At 40.0% G+C, this 19,558-nt stretch overlaps 1 protein-coding gene across 1 annotated transcript; it reads left to right on the forward strand.

The window, feature by feature from the left end:
* The first annotated feature begins 3,247 nt into the window (after window positions 1-3,247).
* On the forward strand, window positions 3,248-18,985 carry LOC133871877 (COP9 signalosome complex subunit 5a-like). Its single transcript, XM_062309325.1, has 6 exons — window positions 3,248-3,737; window positions 8,707-8,988; window positions 9,071-9,218; window positions 9,340-9,422; window positions 18,418-18,495; window positions 18,604-18,985. The coding sequence occupies exons 1-6, from the start codon at window positions 3,303-3,305 to the stop codon at window positions 18,691-18,693; spliced, it is 1,116 nt and encodes a 371-aa protein (XP_062165309.1). The 5' UTR covers window positions 3,248-3,302; the 3' UTR covers window positions 18,694-18,985.
* The last annotated feature ends 573 nt before the right edge of the window (window positions 18,986-19,558 follow it).

A 19,558-nucleotide genomic window follows, 5' to 3' on the forward strand; every position in this document is an offset into this window, starting at 1 on the left:
TAGGCGATTCTCTGAAAACGATAATATGATGTCAAATATTAACCCTAGTGTGGTGTACTTGCAACATCATACAAAGAATGCCTTTGTTCAGTCAATTTTTTCTTTTAGTTCAAGATATTATAAGCTGCTCCTCACGAACGAACCTCCGAGATTTTGAGCGAAGCTTCTCTTGAAGGATCTATTATGGTAAGAGAGCTCACTTGGAATTTACTTGTTCAAATAAATTTTAGGTTGTTGGGCCACCTACCTAAGCAAGTAGGTTTCACATGAGCTCTTTCACAATGGTTGCGCTATCTAATTGCTGTGGATTCTCATCCTCTTTTGAATTCTCAAATACAAATGAAAGTGATAGTGTAGTCCGCAGTTTCCTATAATAGTATACCATAAGAGCAGTTTCGCAACATTTGTCTCAGCCAAATTCGAAACAATGGTAGGCAAGACTAGCCATTAGATACATCAATTTTAAATCTTGATCATAAAATGGATGCTCTCCATTTTATTTGAAACGAAAAGAGTCTATTCTAGCAGGAAAAAAGGGGTAAATGAGGTTCTCTTTTTATGAAAAATTGAGGATAATGCAACCACAAGGCATTAGTTATGAAATTTGTTTATATTTATGAGTTGATGTCAATCAGGTAGGTGTTTTTTTTTATATATATAATTTTTAGCGATTCACCTAGTAAGATTTAGGCCTCGTTTGGACATAACTGAAAACAAACTGGTTCTTACAAAACTGTTACCAAGATTGGATTTTTAGTTACTGATTCTTACAAAACCGTTACAAAGATTGGATTTTCAGTTATTAACTCTTCAATTTAATTTGATGTAATATTTTATCTTTATTAATAATAATAATAATAAATATGAAGAGCTCCTTTTTTAGAATGCATTAATTATATTTTTTTTTTCTTAAATTTTTCATATCTAGATTCATATTTTCTACTCGGTATATTTCGGATTCAAATATGTTTATAAAGAGCCATACTTTTTTAGTAAGGCTTTTATACCATACAAATTAAGGGTGAAAATAGAGATGCAGTTATTAGCAATATCTACATTCGTATAATGAGATTATCACTTTTAGATATTCGCATCATGCGATTACTATCCGCATGATTATTGCCATTGTTAAATGTAGTTATTATCCGCTATCTACATATGAGGTAATGAGTATTTTAGGCCTTAAAGTTGTTATTGATATTTCTAGTAAATACAAAAAGGGCACTATCTATAGTTGGAAGCTATTATTCATATCACACTTGCTAATAATTTTGCCATGAAATATCTATCTCATACATTATTTAGTTCCATGCATCATCAATCTATATTTAGTAAAGGGAAAATAATAATAATAATAAAGGAATAACAAACATAAATTAAGTGTAAATGTAACATTCATAATTGGATGTTATTGCAACGGATTTACGGCACACCATGAATCTCTCTTCCTATATATAAAGAGAATGCGGATGCAGTTATTAACCGTATCCGCAAACCCTAAAACTGCTATCCGTTATCCGCATATGCGTATAGTTGTTTTATCTAACCGCGTCCACACATGCGAATAGCGGATATGTGAGGATAGCAGATGCAGACGGTTATTATCCGCTCGCATTTTCAACCCTAATACAAACATTCTAGAAATATTTTACAAAGCAGATGTAGCAAAGGTATAGTAACCTTTCAATTAGTCATTGTTAAAAAAAGAAGAGGAAACTTCATCCTTGAACTTCTATTACTTTTGCAATGTCCCCCTATCCCACCCCAAGTGCAAAAACTCTCATCGTATAATGAACTTTCAAATTTTTGCAATGTCACTCATTCGTTAGGGTTTAGGTTTAAATCAGATGGCAAAAAAGGTAAAATAACTTTTATACCCTTGAAATTTATAAAATTTCAAATTTACCCTCAATTAATTATTATTTTTTAAATTAAAAAAGGACCCACGACAGTGGGTCATGCTATGACCAAAGATGTGTGGTGAGGTGACCCACGTTGGGTCACGGCCAGACCCTTGACAACGTTGGGTCACCTTGTAACTTCGCGTGGGTGGGTCACATGATTTATTTTTTTATTTTTTTATTTTTAAATGAGTTTATTTTGAGAATTTCACTCATTTCCGTTATGATTTAACAGAAAATCCTATCGGAGGGGTGACATCGCAAAAAATATACTAAATTGAGAGTTTTTGAAGTTCAAGAGGGTTAAATAAAATTTTCTAAAAAATAAAATAAAAAATTCTGACAGCTTTTGTCGTGTGCTCAATATGGCAGTAGTAAGGGGTTATTTTGGTTTATATATATATATTTGTGGGAAGTAATCTCCAAGATGTTCAACTCTCTCTCTTGCTTGTGGTGACTTCTACTTTCGGTGTGTGGTGGGCGGTTTTGTTTGTTGTGGTATGGCCTCCCTTGGTGGCTCAACTTCAGCCACTTTCGATGCTTGTTCCGTTATATTGGTTCTTGCAAGGGTTTGGGAATTATTGCTCCTTTCGGAGCCCTTTGCTTTGCTTATGATTGCAACCCTTTATGGATGTGTTGGTTCTCTTAATGGGCGGGGTCATTTTTTTGACTAGTCTCGTTGGTTACTTTGTTATCTTTTTTCTGTACTGTCTTCAGGTTGTTTAGTGTTTATTGTTTGGGTTGCTCACCCATTTTGTATTTTATTCCGTTGTAATTATCTTTTTCCTCTTACATACTATCCTTAAAGACTTGGTCTTACTTTGAGATTACACGGTAGGTCGGATTGATCTCCAATTCGCTTAGGATTATTCCTTCTCCAATTCCCTAATTTTGAGGAATAGTTATTCCTCCTGTAAAACAACTATTCTCAAAAATAAAAATAAAAAAACTAACCAAACAACGGAATAACTATCCCATTCTAATGGCTTTTTCTGTAAACAAAACGTACCTTATTGTTTGGAGAAAAGACCCGGCCAAATAAATTCGGACCCGAGTAAGTCTCATCCCATTAGGATGGAAGTGAGATTAAAATTGAGTATATATCATTACCAATGGGGACTCCATACCTCCTCATTTGGGCCTAAAGGGCTGTGAATCAAGTTCTAGAGGGCCCATAATATTTAGCTTGACAACCCTCCAAGTCCGTAGGAACATTACGATGAGAATGGGCCTCCTCCCAAACGACAAGACTCCACTTGAAGGGTTTTTTTTTTTTTTTTTTTTTTTTTTTTTTTTTTTTTTTTTTTTTAAGTTAAAAAAAAAAAATTAAAAAAATTAAAGTCGGGGCACAAGAAGAGTGTTTCAGAGCAGAGCACAACGAAATCTCCCAAAGAAAAAACAATGGAACCCTTTCCTTCCTCCTCTTCCTCTGCTTATTCGTCTTCACAAGTAGGCATAGCCCAAAAGACATGGGAGTTGGAGAACAACATAATCTCGATGGGCAGTCCCACGGCGAACCCGGACCCGGCGTCGGACGCCATATTCTACTACGACGACGCGGCGCAGACCAAGTTCCAGCAGGAGAAGCCGTGGATGACCGACCCGCACTACTTCAAGCGCGTGAAGATCTCGGCCCTGGCGCTGCTGAAGATGGTGGTCCACGCGCGCTCAGGCGGGACCATCGAGGTCATGGGCCTCATGCAGGGCAAGACCGACGGCGACGCCATTATCGTCATGGACGCCTTTGCCTTGCCCGTCGAAGGCACCGAGACTAGGGTTAATGCCCAGGCCGATGCCTACGAGTATATGGTTGATTATTCCCAGACTAACAAGCAGGTCTTTTTCTTTCATTCTTTTCTTTTTTCTTTTTGATTAGTTATTAGATAGTAAGAAACCCTAGTTGGGATTGTTTTTTGGGGGTTTAGGAATGTTGCATTGTTGGTGGTTAGATTTTGATTTATAAGAAACACTAGTGGCCGCTGCAAACTTTTAGTTTTTTAATTCATGACTTTTTTTCTTTAAAAAAACAAATTATTAAATTAGGGTTTTTGTTTGGCTGATGAGTAGAAATAGAAACCAAAAGAAGAAGGAAGAAAATATCAGTAGCTAACGGTTGATTGTGCTCAGGCTAATGAGCCTTTTAAATTGGTGCATGTATAAGATTTTAAGTTTTGGGGTTTATTCATAAAGATAACCTGACTTGAAGCAGATGCCTAGTAATAAGCACTCTGTGTCTGTCTTGTTTCCACTCGTGCACAGTTGTGTCCCATGAAAGGAGAAGCTGATTGAGTGAATAGTTTTTTAATTCATGATTTTTTATTGTTTTATTTTTAAATGGTAAATTGCACTCCCCAAAAAACTATCGCCCCGTTCTCCAATTGACCTCTAAACTACAACTCACTACAATTCACACCTACAAACTACCATTTTCCTTTACTTATCAAAAAAAAAAAACTACCATTTTCCTATGTCAAAATTGGCAGTTATTTAGAATGAAAAACATTAGTATGCGTTGCATGTGCGCCTAAGTTGCCAAATTACCCTTAAAAATAGGGGTAAATTACACTATACTTTCAAATTACCACCCAATTCTCACATGCACCTTCAAACTCCAACTTTTTTTGATAAGTAATCAAGATATCATTAAACGTGTAAGGTGCTCCCGAGTATACAAAAAGTATACAAGAGAGTGCACCTAGCTAGTAGGAGCAAAAAGAAACAAGAAATCATGGTAGCTAATCACTAAAGGAGAAACAAAAGTAGTTGTCTAAAGATACAAGGTGTTGAAAAATAAAGATTAAATTTTCTCCAAAGTCTTCTCACGATCCTCCAAACTTCAATTTTTCTTTTCCCTCCAAAGATATCACAAAAGGCACGTAAGCACCATCTTCCACACAGGAACAATAGAAGTGTTGCCTGCAATCTACCAACAAGCATACAAGTCGACTACTTGTTTAGGCATAACCCAAGATAACTCAACCAATTGAAGAAAAAATTTCATATGGCACAAGCAAACTTATAATGGAAAAGAAGATGGTCCACAAACTCTCCATTCCTTTTACACATGCAACACCTATTAGGGATTTCCATCCACGCAAGGGTAGTGGGTGTGGCTCCAGCCCATCTATTTTGCGAGAAGGACTTTTTTATTTGTCAGTTTTTATTTTTCTTTTATTATTATTATTATTATTATTTTTTATTTTTTGTAAATTGAGGGTATTTTCGTTAAAAAGGGTCAACTCAAAACATTTTGGTAGTTTATAGGTCCTACTTTCAATGAGTTGTAGTTTGGAAGTGCAAGTGGGATCAAAGTGGTAGTTTGATGGGGTTAAGTGTAATAATAATAAATAAATAAATAAATAAACCGATATTAAGATAACACAGGAGTGGCCGCACAGCCCTCCTTGCCACAACAAAGGGCCAACTCCTTTGAACCATTATGTTGGGGGGTGGTCGAGTGGCCAACCCTCACCTATTCAGAAGGTTTGGCCGTGCGGCCACCCTCTCCTATCCAGAACGGGTGGTAGTGATGTGGTCGTTTTGTGTACAAAAATATCAATAATAAAATTACCACTCACAATAGTACGAATCCTTGTAGGATAGGGCTATATTAAGGGTGTCGAACCTCAAGGACTGTATAGGTGGTGTTATCAAGCTTTTCGAGATTAAATATAGCTTAATTTAAAAAATGTTTGATTTTTGTTTTCTAAAAATAAATACATAAAAGTAAAAGACATAAATGTAAAAAGAGTTGTGATGAGAGAGAGAATATGGAGTTAATTTCACTACTCACCGCATAACAATGATCAATCATAAATTAACAAGGAAAATTCATATTATGCGTGATATAGGGCTCGTCTCAGTTGAGTAGTCTAGAAATTACTTCTAAAGAATAAGTATAATTCAGCTTCGGTTGGCATGGGCTGTCCACCTAACCACTAAGATGCGGTATGACATGTCTTCTCTAGATATGGATTATCTACGTCTTTAAAAGGATACACACAATCAATAGAATAGTATAACCCATCTTCGGTTGGTACGAACTGTCACCTAAATTACACTAAATTAGGGTGTAGTACAATCCGTCTTCCCTAGGCATGGCTTATCTAACCCTTTTGATCATTTGTCAATTAAAACCGTTATATAACAATCATTCACATAATCACAGAAAATATGAAGGATTGAGTTTAATCAATATAAAAGACTTTCTAAGATAAGATAAGAAATTCATAATGATTGAATATAAACATTAAGATCAATTTTCACAGTTATACAACTATCATGCATATAGAAAATCCCAAATTAAAATACAATTAAACCATTGTTACTTGGAAAGGGTTACATCAACACCCTATTACGAATTTAGCCGCTCATCGTGGTGCTGGGATGGCCTCTTGCCATGTTCTTCTCCTCTTCAACTTGTTAAGCCTCCAAGAAGAATTTTCTGTCAAAGCTAAACACACATTCTCTTGAAGCTTAGAGGTCTATTTATAAAGACTAAGAGAGGCCTATAAGCCTTAGGAATCCAAGAAAAATTAGAACTTAGTCTTTTAGTCCAAGTAGGATATTAAAAATTTAACCTAAGTAGGAAAAAGATTTAAAATTCGTCCACATTTGCGGTCTTTTATTGTGGGGCAATTTTGGTATAGAAAACGTCATAATTAGGAAAAACCTATCTCTCACATATTTGTTTCATTTTTTAGTAGCTTTCCGACGCCACCAATTTCGCTGCAATTTGAGACTTAAGCAGAAAGTTATGATCGAAGCATTGAGACGTGTGCAGAATCTAAATTTGAATCCAATCTGATTTTGACTTTTATTGGAGAATTTCCGATTTAATCATTTCCTTGATTTGATTAAACTTAACCACATCATATAGGTCTTCTATTATAATTGGTTAAGTTTAACCATATCTTCTAGGTTTTCTCAAAGTGTGTTTTAAGCCCAAAATTAATGGAAGTAATTGCATGCTTATTTAAAACTTAAAAACAATAAAACAACACAAAATCAAACAAATAACAATGCTATGGAATTAACATATGCAAGTTAAGGATCTTGAATGTGCACATTCAGCGCTTATCAAGTAGAACATCCACCCTCATCTGTTCAGGGGGTTGGCTGCGTGACCACCTTTCTGAACTGAACGGATGGGGGTGTCATGCGACCACCCCTTCTGGATAGTTGAGGGGTGGCCATATGGCTATCCCTCAGATGAGGGTGGTTGCACCCCCTTTGTGATGTGCGGCCACCCTTTATACATACAGGGGGTGGCTGCGTGACCACCCCTTCTGAATAGGTGAGCCACCTTATGCCGCGACGGGTGTTGATTTGTTGAGTAGTTGGGGCAATTTGTTGGGGCGTGGTCAAGTTAAGCAATTTGGAAACAAATTCCTTTATGTGTCATGTGGGGTCTTTAGCGTGAGAGGAATGCTCGACACTTTGAAGATGTAGAAATGTTGGTGTTGGAGTTGCGCTGAAACGTGCTTAATACTTTATTTGTATGGGTCTCGGCTCATCATAGTCCGAGTCGTGATCGTTTGCAGAGTTTTTAATTTCTTGCTTTTTTATTTCCTCTTTTTAAGGGTACTTTTGTATACTCTATGAAGTACTAGAGTTGCGTCCCTCTGCGCTTTTTAATGATATGACATTATTTATAAAAAAAAAAAAAAAAAAAAAGGTGAGCCACCCTTTTAAATAATGGCCACTCTATCAATTTGGAGGGTAGTTATGCTGCTGCCTTGAGTGGTCGTGTGACCACCCTTTAAACATATCATTGTTGCTGCATAGCTATCCTATGTTGGGGGTGGCCGCATGGTCCCCCTCTAAACAAGTGGGGGGGCGATTGTGTGGCGACCTCATTGAACAGTTGATGGTGGCCGCGTGGCCATCCTATCTGTTATGTTAGGTGGTGATCGCGTGGCCGCCAATCTGTTGTGTTTGCCGTTAGCCATCCCTCTGAACAAGTAGGGTTGGCCCTGTGAATACCCCTCTAAATATATGGGGGGTGTCCGCGCGGTTATCCCTCTGTTATGCTGGGGGGTGGCCGCCTCATAGATATTGTGTCAGCGTTTTTTGTTAAGTGAGGGCAATTTGGTAACTTATACGCACGTGCTAACATTTTTCATTCCAAATAATGGCCAATTTTGATACAAGATGCAACTTGAAACATTGTAAAGATTATGGGTCCCTAAAAACATTGTTAAATTTAGAGGTCCACTTGAGAATGGGGTGGCAGCTATGTTTTTGTGGGGGAGGGGGGTAAGCTGTAATTTATCCTAAAAAAATAAATAAATCTGGTTTTTTGCTTGGTTGATGAGGAGCAATAGAAACCAATAAAAAAAGAAAATCTCAGTAGTTAGTGGTTGATTGTGCTCAGGCTAATGAGCGTTTTGAATTGGGCTTTGCAGTTGGTGCTTGTATAGGACTTAACCTAACTTGAAGCAGATGCGTAGGAAGAAGCACTCTGTGTTCGTGTATGGTTGTGTCCCATTAAAATAAGCTGATTGGATCAGCTGTAGTCTTTGCATGTGGAAACTTCACTCTTTTGTGAATTCAAAGCCAATTGCTATTTTTTACATTATACTTTTTGAGAGTTTGTGGTTTGACTCATATTTTTGGAGATTGAATGTTTAATCTCTAAATTGGTCACCTTAGAAACTTCTATTTAAGCACATTGTCTACCTCTACTGGAATTGATAGTTATTTTGCAGCAATTGTATCTCAGTAAAAGTCTTCATCCGCATCCCATATATTATTTATTGTATTCTACGGAGATAGTACCCTTAAGTATATGTTGATGATGCAGGCAGGGCGATTGGAGAATGCGGTTGGGTGGTACCATTCTCATCCTGGCTATGGATGCTGGCTTTCGGGTATTGATGTTTCAACACAAATGCTAAACCAGCAATTTCAGGAGCCTTTTCTGGCGGTTGTTATAGATCCAACAAGGACTGTTTCTGCTGGGAAAGTCGAGATTGGAGCGTTCAGGACATACCCAGAGGGATATAAGCCTCCAGATGAGCCTGTCTCTGAGTATCAGACCATCCCTCTCAATAAGATTGAAGACTTTGGTGTACACTGTAAACAGGTTATCATCTCTTCATCTTCTGCTCCTTGGTAAAGCTTGCTGTCCAGTATTATTTTAACTCCATTTGTATATGTTTTTGCAGTATTATGCTTTGGATATCACTTATTTTAAGTCTTCTCTTGATTCCCACCTCTTGGATCTGCTATGGAACAAGTATTGGGTGAATACCCTTTCATCTTCACCTTTACTGGGTAATGGAGACTATGTTGCCGGACAAATCTCAGATCTAGGTAATTTCTGACTTCTTGTACCATACAAGTTTCTTCAGTTTTATTTCAAATTACTTGTCACGGTTGACTAGAGTAATTGTGAAAATTAAACTAATTAAGTGGTGTTGTCTGCACCATGCAGCTGAAAAGCTGGAGCAGGCAGAGAACCAACTATCTCACTCCCGCTTTGGGCCGCTATTAGCACCCCCTCCAAGAAAGAAAGAGGTCAGTTTACTTGCATGCCTCATAAATTGTCATGTCTTTTTGTTTACTCAAAGATGGGCATCCATAGTGTTTTCCTAGTCATGTGATCCTGAATGGCATTCAAATCTGTGCATCAAACTAAGGTGGATATCAACTGACAAGGATTTGTATTAGTTTTTAGATAAAAGCAGTTTCTGTTTGTCTCGCATAGTAAATCTTTAATATTTATGTGATTTTAGGAAATCATGTAATTAACATTTTCCATTTACAACATGAATATTAATAGGGAGTGACTCGAAAATCTACCTAAAAATTGTTTAGAAAATAAAATTATGCCCACATTCACTAGTCTATTAGTAGATGACCATTAATAAATCCATGATCCATATGCTTCCAATGAAAAAAAAAATCACAAATAACATTTAGTAACACATTAACTAAGCATGCAAGGGACAGTTAACATGCTTTCATATCCAACATACTAACATCAAAGTTCAACGGTTTACATTACTATAATTTTTTTTGATAGGTAAGAGATCAATTTTATAGCAAAAGCGTAAGGCACCCTTTAGTACACTGGAAGTATACAGGAAAAACACCTATCTAGAAATAGAAAAGCGAGTGAGAAAGTCAGAAAAAAAAAATATACAAAGGATGGACATAAGCTGAAGTCCAACAATACAAAGAGTGATAGAGCAAAGAAAGGATATCTTCCAAGGATCTTTCCAAGTCTTCAAAACTCCTATTGTTTCTTTCTCACCATAAGCACCAAAAGATACAAATAGGCGTCATTTTCCAAACAGCATCACTCTTTGATCTACCAGATGACCACTAACATGCAAGCAAGTCAATAACCCGTCTAGGCATGACCCAAGACATCCCGAAACAGCTGAAGAGAGAATTCCACAAAACAGAAGCCACGTCGCAGTGGAGAAGAAGATGATCCACAGTTTCCTTAGTCTTCTTACACATGCAACATCGGTTGATCATGATAACATGCCGTTTTCTAAGGTTGTCTTGGGTGAGTATCTTACCGAGTGCCGCAGTCCACACAAAGAAAGCAACCCTAGGAGGAGCTTGAGCACACCAAACACTTTTCCAGGGAAAAAAGCGACTGCTACCCGCGCTAGTTAATGAGTAAAAGGAGGACTTGATTTTGAAAACTCCTTTTTTGGAGGGGACCCACCACAAACTGTCTTCATTGTCTTGGTTCACTTTGACTGAGTGAAGCAATTGAAAAAAAGAAGTACAGACATCCGCCTCCCAGTCATGAGCCTCCCTGATGAAGCTCACATTCCACTGGAATGAGTCATCCAACAACTCAAGATTTGCCACCTAGGTGTTTCTACTTTTGTAGAGTTTCTAAATTTATTACCTGTTCCTCCCGTTTAGGGGCACTCCTGTATACTTCCTGTGTATTAGGGTTGCACCCCTCTGCGCTTTTTTATTGAATTTGAAATTACTTATCAAAACAAGAAAAGATTATCCGCAACAACAATGTCCTTAAGACGAGCAATGCCAAATAATGCTGGAAAGGCTACTTTGAGGGTTGTCTCCACACCACAAATCATGCCAAAAACTGATATTGGAGCCATCCCCCATGACAAATCTAGTGAAACGAGAGAACGAAATCCAGCCTTTCCTAATGTTTTTCCATACCCCCACCCCAAAGGCACTTGTCGGCTCGAGAGAGCACCAACTGCCCCTAAGGTTGCCATATTTAGAGTCCACCACGACTCTCCACCAAGAATCTCTCTCAGACCCATAACGCCATAGCCATTTGCCTAGAAGGGCTCGATTGAAAGTCTTCAAGTTTCTGATACCCAATCCTTCCTCAGAGATCGGAGAGCAAACCTTGTCCCATCTGACCAAGTGATATTTGAATTCTTCACCTATCCCTCCCCAAAGAAAGTCTCTTTGAAGCTTCCCAAAATGGTTGGCCACACGAATAGGAATGGAGAAGAGAGACAAGGAATACGTAGGGAGGTTGGAAAGTGTACTCTTGATGAGGGTAACCCTAGTACCCTTGGACAAATACAACCTTTGCCAATTGGCCTAACAACGCTCCATATTAACCACGATATCATCTTAGGTAGATGTAGCCTTGTGGCGCTCCCCAAGCGGCATGCCAAGATACTTCAAGGGTAGAGAGGAAGTCCCGCAACCCAAGATAGAAGCCAACTCGACAACATTGTCCACATTACCAATAGGGACCAAGAGAGATTTAGCCTAATGACCTTTAAACCAGAGACAGCTTCAAAACAAACTAGAAGAACACGCAGATAGCGAAGATGGTCAGGATTAGCCTCACTGAATACCAAGATGTCATCTGCAAACAACAAGTGAGAAATGTTGATCACGGCAGGCCTAGAACCCACCAAAAAGCCTAGGAGACGACCACAATCAACAGCACTAGAGAGAATTTTGCTCAAAGCCTCCATGACAACTATAACCAGGAGGGGAGAAAGAGGATCACCCTGTCTCAGCCCTCTAAAACTATTGAAGAAGCCAACCGGTGAACCATTGACCAAAACAGAGTGACTCGCCGAAGAGATGCAATGAGAAATCCAAGAGACCCATTTATCCCCAAAGCCGCATCTTTTCAGCATGTATAATAAGAACTTCCAGTTGATGTGGTCGAAAGCCTTCGTAATATCCAGTTTGCAAAGAACCCTTGGGATACCAAACTTGATACGGCTATCCAAGCATTCATTGGCTATGAGGACTGAGTCCAAAATATGTCTACCTTTGACAAAAGTGTTCTGAGGCACTGAAATAATCTTCTCCAAAATACAGCTCATTCTATTAGCGAGAACTTTAGCAATGATCTTGTAAATATCACTCACTAGGCTGATAGGCCAAAAGTTCGCGAGATCGGTTGCCTCGAGGGATTTGGGGATTAAAGCAATGAAAGAGGCCTTGAGGCTTTTCACAAATTTGCTTTGAGCATGAAAATTTGTGAAGACCCCCATAATATCAGATTTGATCACATCCCAGCAGTCTTGGAAAAAAGCCAAGGGGAAGCCATCAGGACCAGGAGCCTTGTCTCGGTTCATAGATTTCACCACTTCTAGGACCTCCCTTTCCTCAAAAGGAAGCTCCAACTGAGCGGCCTCTTCCAAGGATAAGGAGTTGAAAGCAATGCCATCCAACTTGGGTCTCCAGTTGTATTGCTCAGAAAAAAGAGACTCATAGAATTGAACAATGTGGTCTCTGATGGCCTAATGATCGGAAGTGACTGAACCATTAATAGACAAAGATTCTATGGAGTTGGATCTTTCGTTTGAGTTAGCGATTTAATGAAATAACTTAGTGCATTAGTCGCCCGCTTTAAGCCAAAGGACCCTGGATTTTTGTCTCCAGCTGATTTTTTCTTGGAGAATAATTCTTTCCAGATCACTAGCAATCGAGTTTCTCCTCAAAAGATCTTCGAAGTCTAAGCCTCTCTCTTCCTCAAGTCTGTCAAGCGCGCACAATTCTTCAAGACGAGCCAATTTAAGGGATTCCACATTTCCAAACACCTGTTCATTCCAAGATTTGAGATCAACCTTTAAAGCCTTCAATTTTTGAGCAAGGACAAAGCTAGGGGAGCCTTGAAAGGAGTAAGACTCCCACCAAAGCCTCACTCTCTCCACGAAGTCGTCTTCTTGAAGACACATATTCTCGAACTTAAAAGGTCTTTTCCCCCTAAGAATGCCACCGCAAACGAGGAGGATGGGGAAGTGATTAGAGCACAAGTGGGGAACCCTCTTCTGGATGAGACTTGGATATTTAGCTTCCCAATCCGGAGAGACTAAAAATTTGTCAAGCCTAGACCGAGAGGAGAGATTGGACCAAGTGAACGACCCTCCTGCAAGGGGAAGATCCATGAGCCCATGCTTTAAGATAAAGTCCGAGAATTCCGTCATCGCGGAAGAAATATGAGCGGCTCCTGAACGCTCACAGGGAAAGCGGATGACATTGAAGTCGTCGCTAATGCACCAAGGGAGATCTCACAAACTGAGCAAACCGGCCAAATCATCCCATAAACTCCTACAAAGAGGATCAAGGTTAGGGCCATAAACCCCAGCAAAAGCCCAAAAGAAGTTATCTGCACAATTTCTAAAGTTGCAAGCCACAACGTATTCCCCCACATGCGCCTCAAATTTTTGCACTACCTCCTATACCACATCAATAAGATATCACCGGAAGCCCTGCCAGAAGAAAGATAGCACCAATCCACAAACTAACAACCCCACAAGCTTTTCACAATACGGTTAGATAGGGTTGGCATTTTTGACACGACACGCAAACCCGGCACGAACACGACACGGAAAAATCGGGTTTGTGTTTGTTATAATCGGGTTCGGGTCATAATTGGGTCAACCCGATTATAACCCGGTTTTTTTTTAAAAAAAAAATCACGCCTCACGGGTCACCGTCTTCTGACTCCTCTCTTTTTCTTTATTCTTTTCTCTTCTTAGTTCTTCCTTCTTGCTCAAACACACATCACAGAAAAGAGAGAATCATCCTCCTCTCCTTTCTGATTTTCTTCTCTTCCTTCCTCTTGTCTTCTTCTTTCTCCCATCCGAAACAGAAAGAAGAAGACGAGGAAAGCCTAAAACGTGAGATCTAGCTGAAATGAAACCTAGGTTCCTCTCCCTAGCCAGAAACTGCTAAAGGCTTAACCAGCGCCGGAGGGACATCCAGGGCCACCTGAGGCAGCAAAACTGGAACCGGCAAGGGAGGAGAACCGAAGACAGACCCACGACCGCCGGAGGAGCTTGACTTGCCCTCAGAAGATGACAGACCCACGACCGCCGGAAGAGCTTCCGTCTGATTCAAAACCGGAATCGGCGAGGGAGGAGAACGGAAGACAGACGACGTCTGATTCACGACCGGAAGAGCTTGACCCACGACCGCCGGAAGACCCACGACTCGCATCTCTTTTCTTGTCAGTTTTCTGTTCTCACTTTCACACCTCCTTCGACGAATCAACCTTTACATAGCCTCACAGCCCCACGAATCGACCTATTTTCAGAGCTTAATCGTGCCGATTTAGGTGAATTTTCCATTAGATCTGTAAGCGCTTGTATTGGTTTTGTTTTGATAAACATTGGGTTCTCTACTTCTCTGAACAATTGGGGATTCGGGGTTTGGTTGAGAGTAAACGTGTTACCCGGGTTGTGTTCGGGTAACACGTTTGGCAGGTGGGTTGTGTTCGGTTTCAGATTTTCAACTTGATTAATAATCGGATCGGGTTCGTGTTAGACCTGATTGTGTAATCGGGTCAGCCGGGTCGACACGAACCCGACTCGCTGACCCGAATTGCCAAGCCTACGGTTAGAGATAAGTTCTAATTTGGTTTCTTGCAAACAAATGATGCCAGCCTTCCACTGTCTGAGGAGGTTCCTCATTTTCAACCGCTTGCTTCTTTGATTCAGCCCTCAGCCCTCAACATTCCAAGAGATCAACTTGGGATTCATGAGGAATCACTAAGAGCCCTCTTGTTCCTGCCACGAGACACTGCCGCTGCGAGTATCATAATTGATAGAGCAAAAGAGGCCATTAATTTCTCTAACACCTTTTTTACCCGCCTTCGAATTGGAGCACTTCCCTTGATCTTCATGCTTAGACAGCAAATCTGAAAACAGGGGCATAATATTATGATTAAAAACATCGCAAGAGAGGCCCACAGAGTACTAGGAATCTTCTAACATCGGCTAAAGCCAATCCGGAGAGCTTTTCCCAGTCTTCCGCTTGGGCTTAGATGGAGGGCAGCAAGCCAGAGGGGTGGGATAGACCTCAGCGGGCAAATCCAACTCTAAGCCACCAGCCACCGAGAGGGAGGGGCTGCCTCCTCAGGGGTCAGGGCAAGAGGGAGAGAGCCAGGGCCAGGTAAAGCAAAAGCAGCACCGGAGGACCCAAAGGGGAGGGGGGGAGCCATCAAAGGCAAGAGAGGATCCCTAACCAAGGGTGGTGACCTGAGCTGGAGCTTGAGAGACACGGCCATAGGCGCCTCCAGGGGGGAGGAGAGGTGCTGTAGATGCGCCAAAGGGGTAAAGTAGAGGAGGGGGGGAGCCATCAAAGGCAAGAGAGGATCCCTGACCAAGGGTTGTGACCTGAGCTGGAGCCTAAGAGACATGGCCATCGGCGCCTCCAAGGGGGAGGAGAGGTGCTGTAGATGCACCAAAGGAAGACCATCGGAGAAGCAAGGGGCGGCAACATTGAGGGGACCGGTGCTAAACAGGGAGCACAACTGGCTGGGGACGTCGGACTGGAGAGAGGTTCTGGAGAAGGAATCTCCAGAGAAGAGCCGTCTAAGCCTGGAAGAGAAGAGTCGGGCCAGGGTGACTTGGGCGCACGACCAGTTGGGGGCAGAGAAGTTGAATCCAGGGAGGAAGAAGAAGACCTTGGGTTGCTTGAAACAGGGCCCGAACCAACCTTGGCTTTAAAAACGAGCTTAGGCCGAAAGCTGGGGTGAACCAGAGGGGCTTTACGTTTAAGGTCAGTGGCCTACGCTGAAGAGACTTGGGCCGGCGGAGGTCCTAAAGATTTGGGCTAGAAGATACTAGAGCCCAGAGGAGCGGACCAAGACTTGGGCTTGGAGCAGTAAACAGGTTGCTTGGGCCCTCGACCCAACAGACTATCACCCAACTGGTCTAGAACCGAAAGGCATTGTCCAATATCAACAAGAAGACTCTCCAATGTCTTCCTGAGGCTGCGAAAATCGAGGTTGTCACCAAAACGTGACTTGCATGTTGCAGGCTTGCGTGATGTAGAGGACGACATAGGGGGGGCTAGAGACAGCCGCTCTTTTCCTTAGGCTTGAGACCGGAGCATAGGGAAATGCCGGAGCCCTAGCAGCCTTTGCCAGACTTGCCATCACTGGAGAGATTGACTTTGCCAAGGTCGTCTTAACTGCTGCTTTCATTTGAACGTCGGGACCCTTTGCCGGAGGACATGCCTGAGCCTGAAAATGTTTCACCCTGGCTAAAACGGGAGAAACATGCCGCTTAGGGGCCCTAGGAAAAGGGCGAAAGAGGGGACCAAGTGGCCATGTAGGTATATGATCATTTTTATTCAATAATGGCAAATGAAGGGTACAAAAGATGGACTTCATGACTTTTATAATCTAGCATGTCTTTCTTGTACATGGAAAGTGGCTTGGAATTGTGTGCATGTCTCTAATTTTTCTGAGTTTTTGGAGTGATGTGCTTCTTTTTCTATATTTTAGGGGTTCTTTTGTACTCTCCATATGTACTAGGGTTACGCCTCTTTGCACTTTGATTGAATATACATACTTATTAAAACCAAAAAAGAAAATAATCTAGTATGCATTTTGCATAACCTTTTTCTTTATAAATCCTTAGAATCTGGAATGAGTTTATTGAAGGAAAGAGGTTTAGTCTGATGGAGAGCTTGTTCCAATTTCCAAAAGGATTTTAGTCATCTATATGGGTTCTCTGTTACAACAGGTTAAGTTTAATCTATTATAATTGTCATGACCTAAGGAAGAGTTAATTACATATACGTTATACCTCAAAAGACTTGGTCACAATTGAAGCTTCCACAAATCACTTATGTAGCCCAATTTTATTAGTATACAACTAATAATATGGGACTTAGCACAGGGACATGCAACCTCTTCATAATCCAGCAACCAAATGTGGGACTAAACACAACAACTTCGTGATTCAAGATATCATATCTTTCCCACTTAAATCTTTGACATTCTTGTAGGTCTGTGTTACACTGCAGAGCCCAACACCACATATGTAATTAATATTAGGTTGGCGCTGATATCAATTGTCACAACCTAGGAAAGCGTTAATTATATCTACGCTATACTTTAAAAGGACCGATCACAATTGGAGCTCCCTCAAATCACTTATATAACCCAATTACACCTAGTACACAACCATTGTGGACTTGGTGCATAGTCATATAACACCTTTACAATTCACCTATCCAGTGGAAATTAACACAATGCCTTCACAATTAAGTATCACATGATAAAAGGAATGCCCTTTTATCTTCTATTTTGCTTCTTTTTTTTTTCAACATAATTTTTTGGTTTCATTGTTCACAGTTACCTTTTCTTGTTTTTTGACTAGGAGCACAAAGTGTAGAGTAGGATATTCTCTTTCACTTTGTGATATTGAGCTTTAAGCCCGGACTGCTACATACATAATTCCGGCATGACCCCAGTTTGGATTTTGCCTCTTGGTAAAGCTCGAGTTTCCACTGATTGTAAAAAATTTTAAGTATTTGCCCCCAGTCTTTCTAGTTTCTATAAAAGTACTCTGCTCCCCTTCAGAAAATATTGCATTTTTTTTTTTTTTCACGATGTGCTACAAAACAATTCAGTTGTTCGACTGTTAATTGTTTGTCTGTTTCTCATCAGGATTAGGGAAAGCAAGCATTTTTTATTTTTTTTCATTTTTCATTTTTTTTCTCCAACTTTTGCCTACTTTTCTGTTCAGAAATGATTTTCATATAAAATAAGGGGATAAGAAAAGAAAAAAAGAAAACAAACAGGAATAAAATTAAAAAGTATAGCTTCTGAATCTTGTCTGGAAATGGACTTCATACAAAATTCTGATTTTGAATTATGTTGATAAATGGTTTCCATAGAAGATTCTGTTTCGAACTATGTTAGTTGCTGTATCCCAGACACTGCTATTGGGCGATTCAGTTAATTTCCCACCATATACATTAAACAGACCTGAAGTCGGTTCGAGATAAGGAAAATGTCCTCTACATCGTCTGTGATGCATTTGAGATTGCAGTGATCTTGTCTGTACATCTATGTGCGTATTATATTGTTCTACATATGAATGGTGTAGACCATGTATTCCTCTTAGACTATAATTGTGATAGAGATGCAGATATTGCTTTAGATTACAATATCCTTGTCTTCGTCAGTTTTATAAGCTTGTGATCACCTATCACCTCAGTATTACCCTCCGCCGCAGCATCTCTCTCTCTCTCTCTCTCCTTGTAATCTTGATTTTGATACCTTTATTAATTGCAGGAAGAATCTCAACTTGCTAAGATTACTCGCGATAGTGCAAAGATAACTGTGGAGCAGGTTCATGGTCTAATGTCACAGGTGACTGACTGGCCTCTGCAGATTTTGGGCATTCAGGCTTTTTTACACAAAGTTCAACAGTTAGCAGGTTTGCGTTTTTAACTAGTTTTATGTTTCTTTTCCACTCAGGTTCTCAAAGATATCCTTTTCAACTCTGTGAGGCAATCGAACCGGTCTCGCTCAGAGCCATCCGACCCTGAGCCGATGATTGAAACCTGATTTTGGCATTCTGTTAGTGAAGCAAAAATTATGAAGCCTTACCATCCCCCATTAGCTTGAATTTCCTGGAGACCGGGTTAATTTTTGTTTAAAAAAAGAGAGGACATTATTAAGCTCAACGTTCTGGAAGTTTTATTAATTCTTGTGCTGATGTACATTACTTGCACCTCAAGTCATGGTTGATTTTTTTGTAATATTTCTACAACATTTCCTTGACAAAGGTAGTCGCAGTTAATTGTTGACTCTTTGGATAGCCATTTTTCTGGGAAATTAAAACATGCAGTTGAAAGTAGTAGCACCTCCCCCCTTCTTTCTTCTAGTTTGGCTGGACTGTCCAGTAGTCTGATTATTCAAACAATATGATTTACTTTAGTGGGACTTGCTTTAATTAGTCTTAAAGCCCACATAATTCTTCATAATCCGGACTTTTGGTGGTATTAGCAACAGTGATTATCATGGCGACGGTGGTGGTGATGATGATGATCTGCACACTCTGCATGATCATAAAATTCTTTCTGTTTGCTGACTTGCTATCTAAAATCACATTACCATTCAAAGAGCCGCCCATGATAATTATTTTTATAAATTAAGTAATGTAAGAAACTTCTTTTAAATTTACTATTGGACCTTCCTATATAAAAATAAAAAATAAAAGCTTTGGGGCAAGACACGCAAGCCTACTCAATCGAAAAAGAAGAATGGTTCTGATTCCATTTTTTCTTTTTCTTTTTTTCAATGCACAGTGTTACACCTAATCTCTATGCAATATGGGCCCATGTACTAGGCAGGCATCGAATATTTATTTCCTGTTAAAAAGGACAAAGATTCGATGTTCTTTTGGGGAAAAAAATAAAAAATAAAAAAT

Source organism: Alnus glutinosa, chromosome 6, assembly GCF_958979055.1.
Source record: "Alnus glutinosa chromosome 6, dhAlnGlut1.1, whole genome shotgun sequence".
Lineage (NCBI taxonomy): Eukaryota > Viridiplantae > Streptophyta > Magnoliopsida > Fagales > Betulaceae > Alnus > Alnus glutinosa.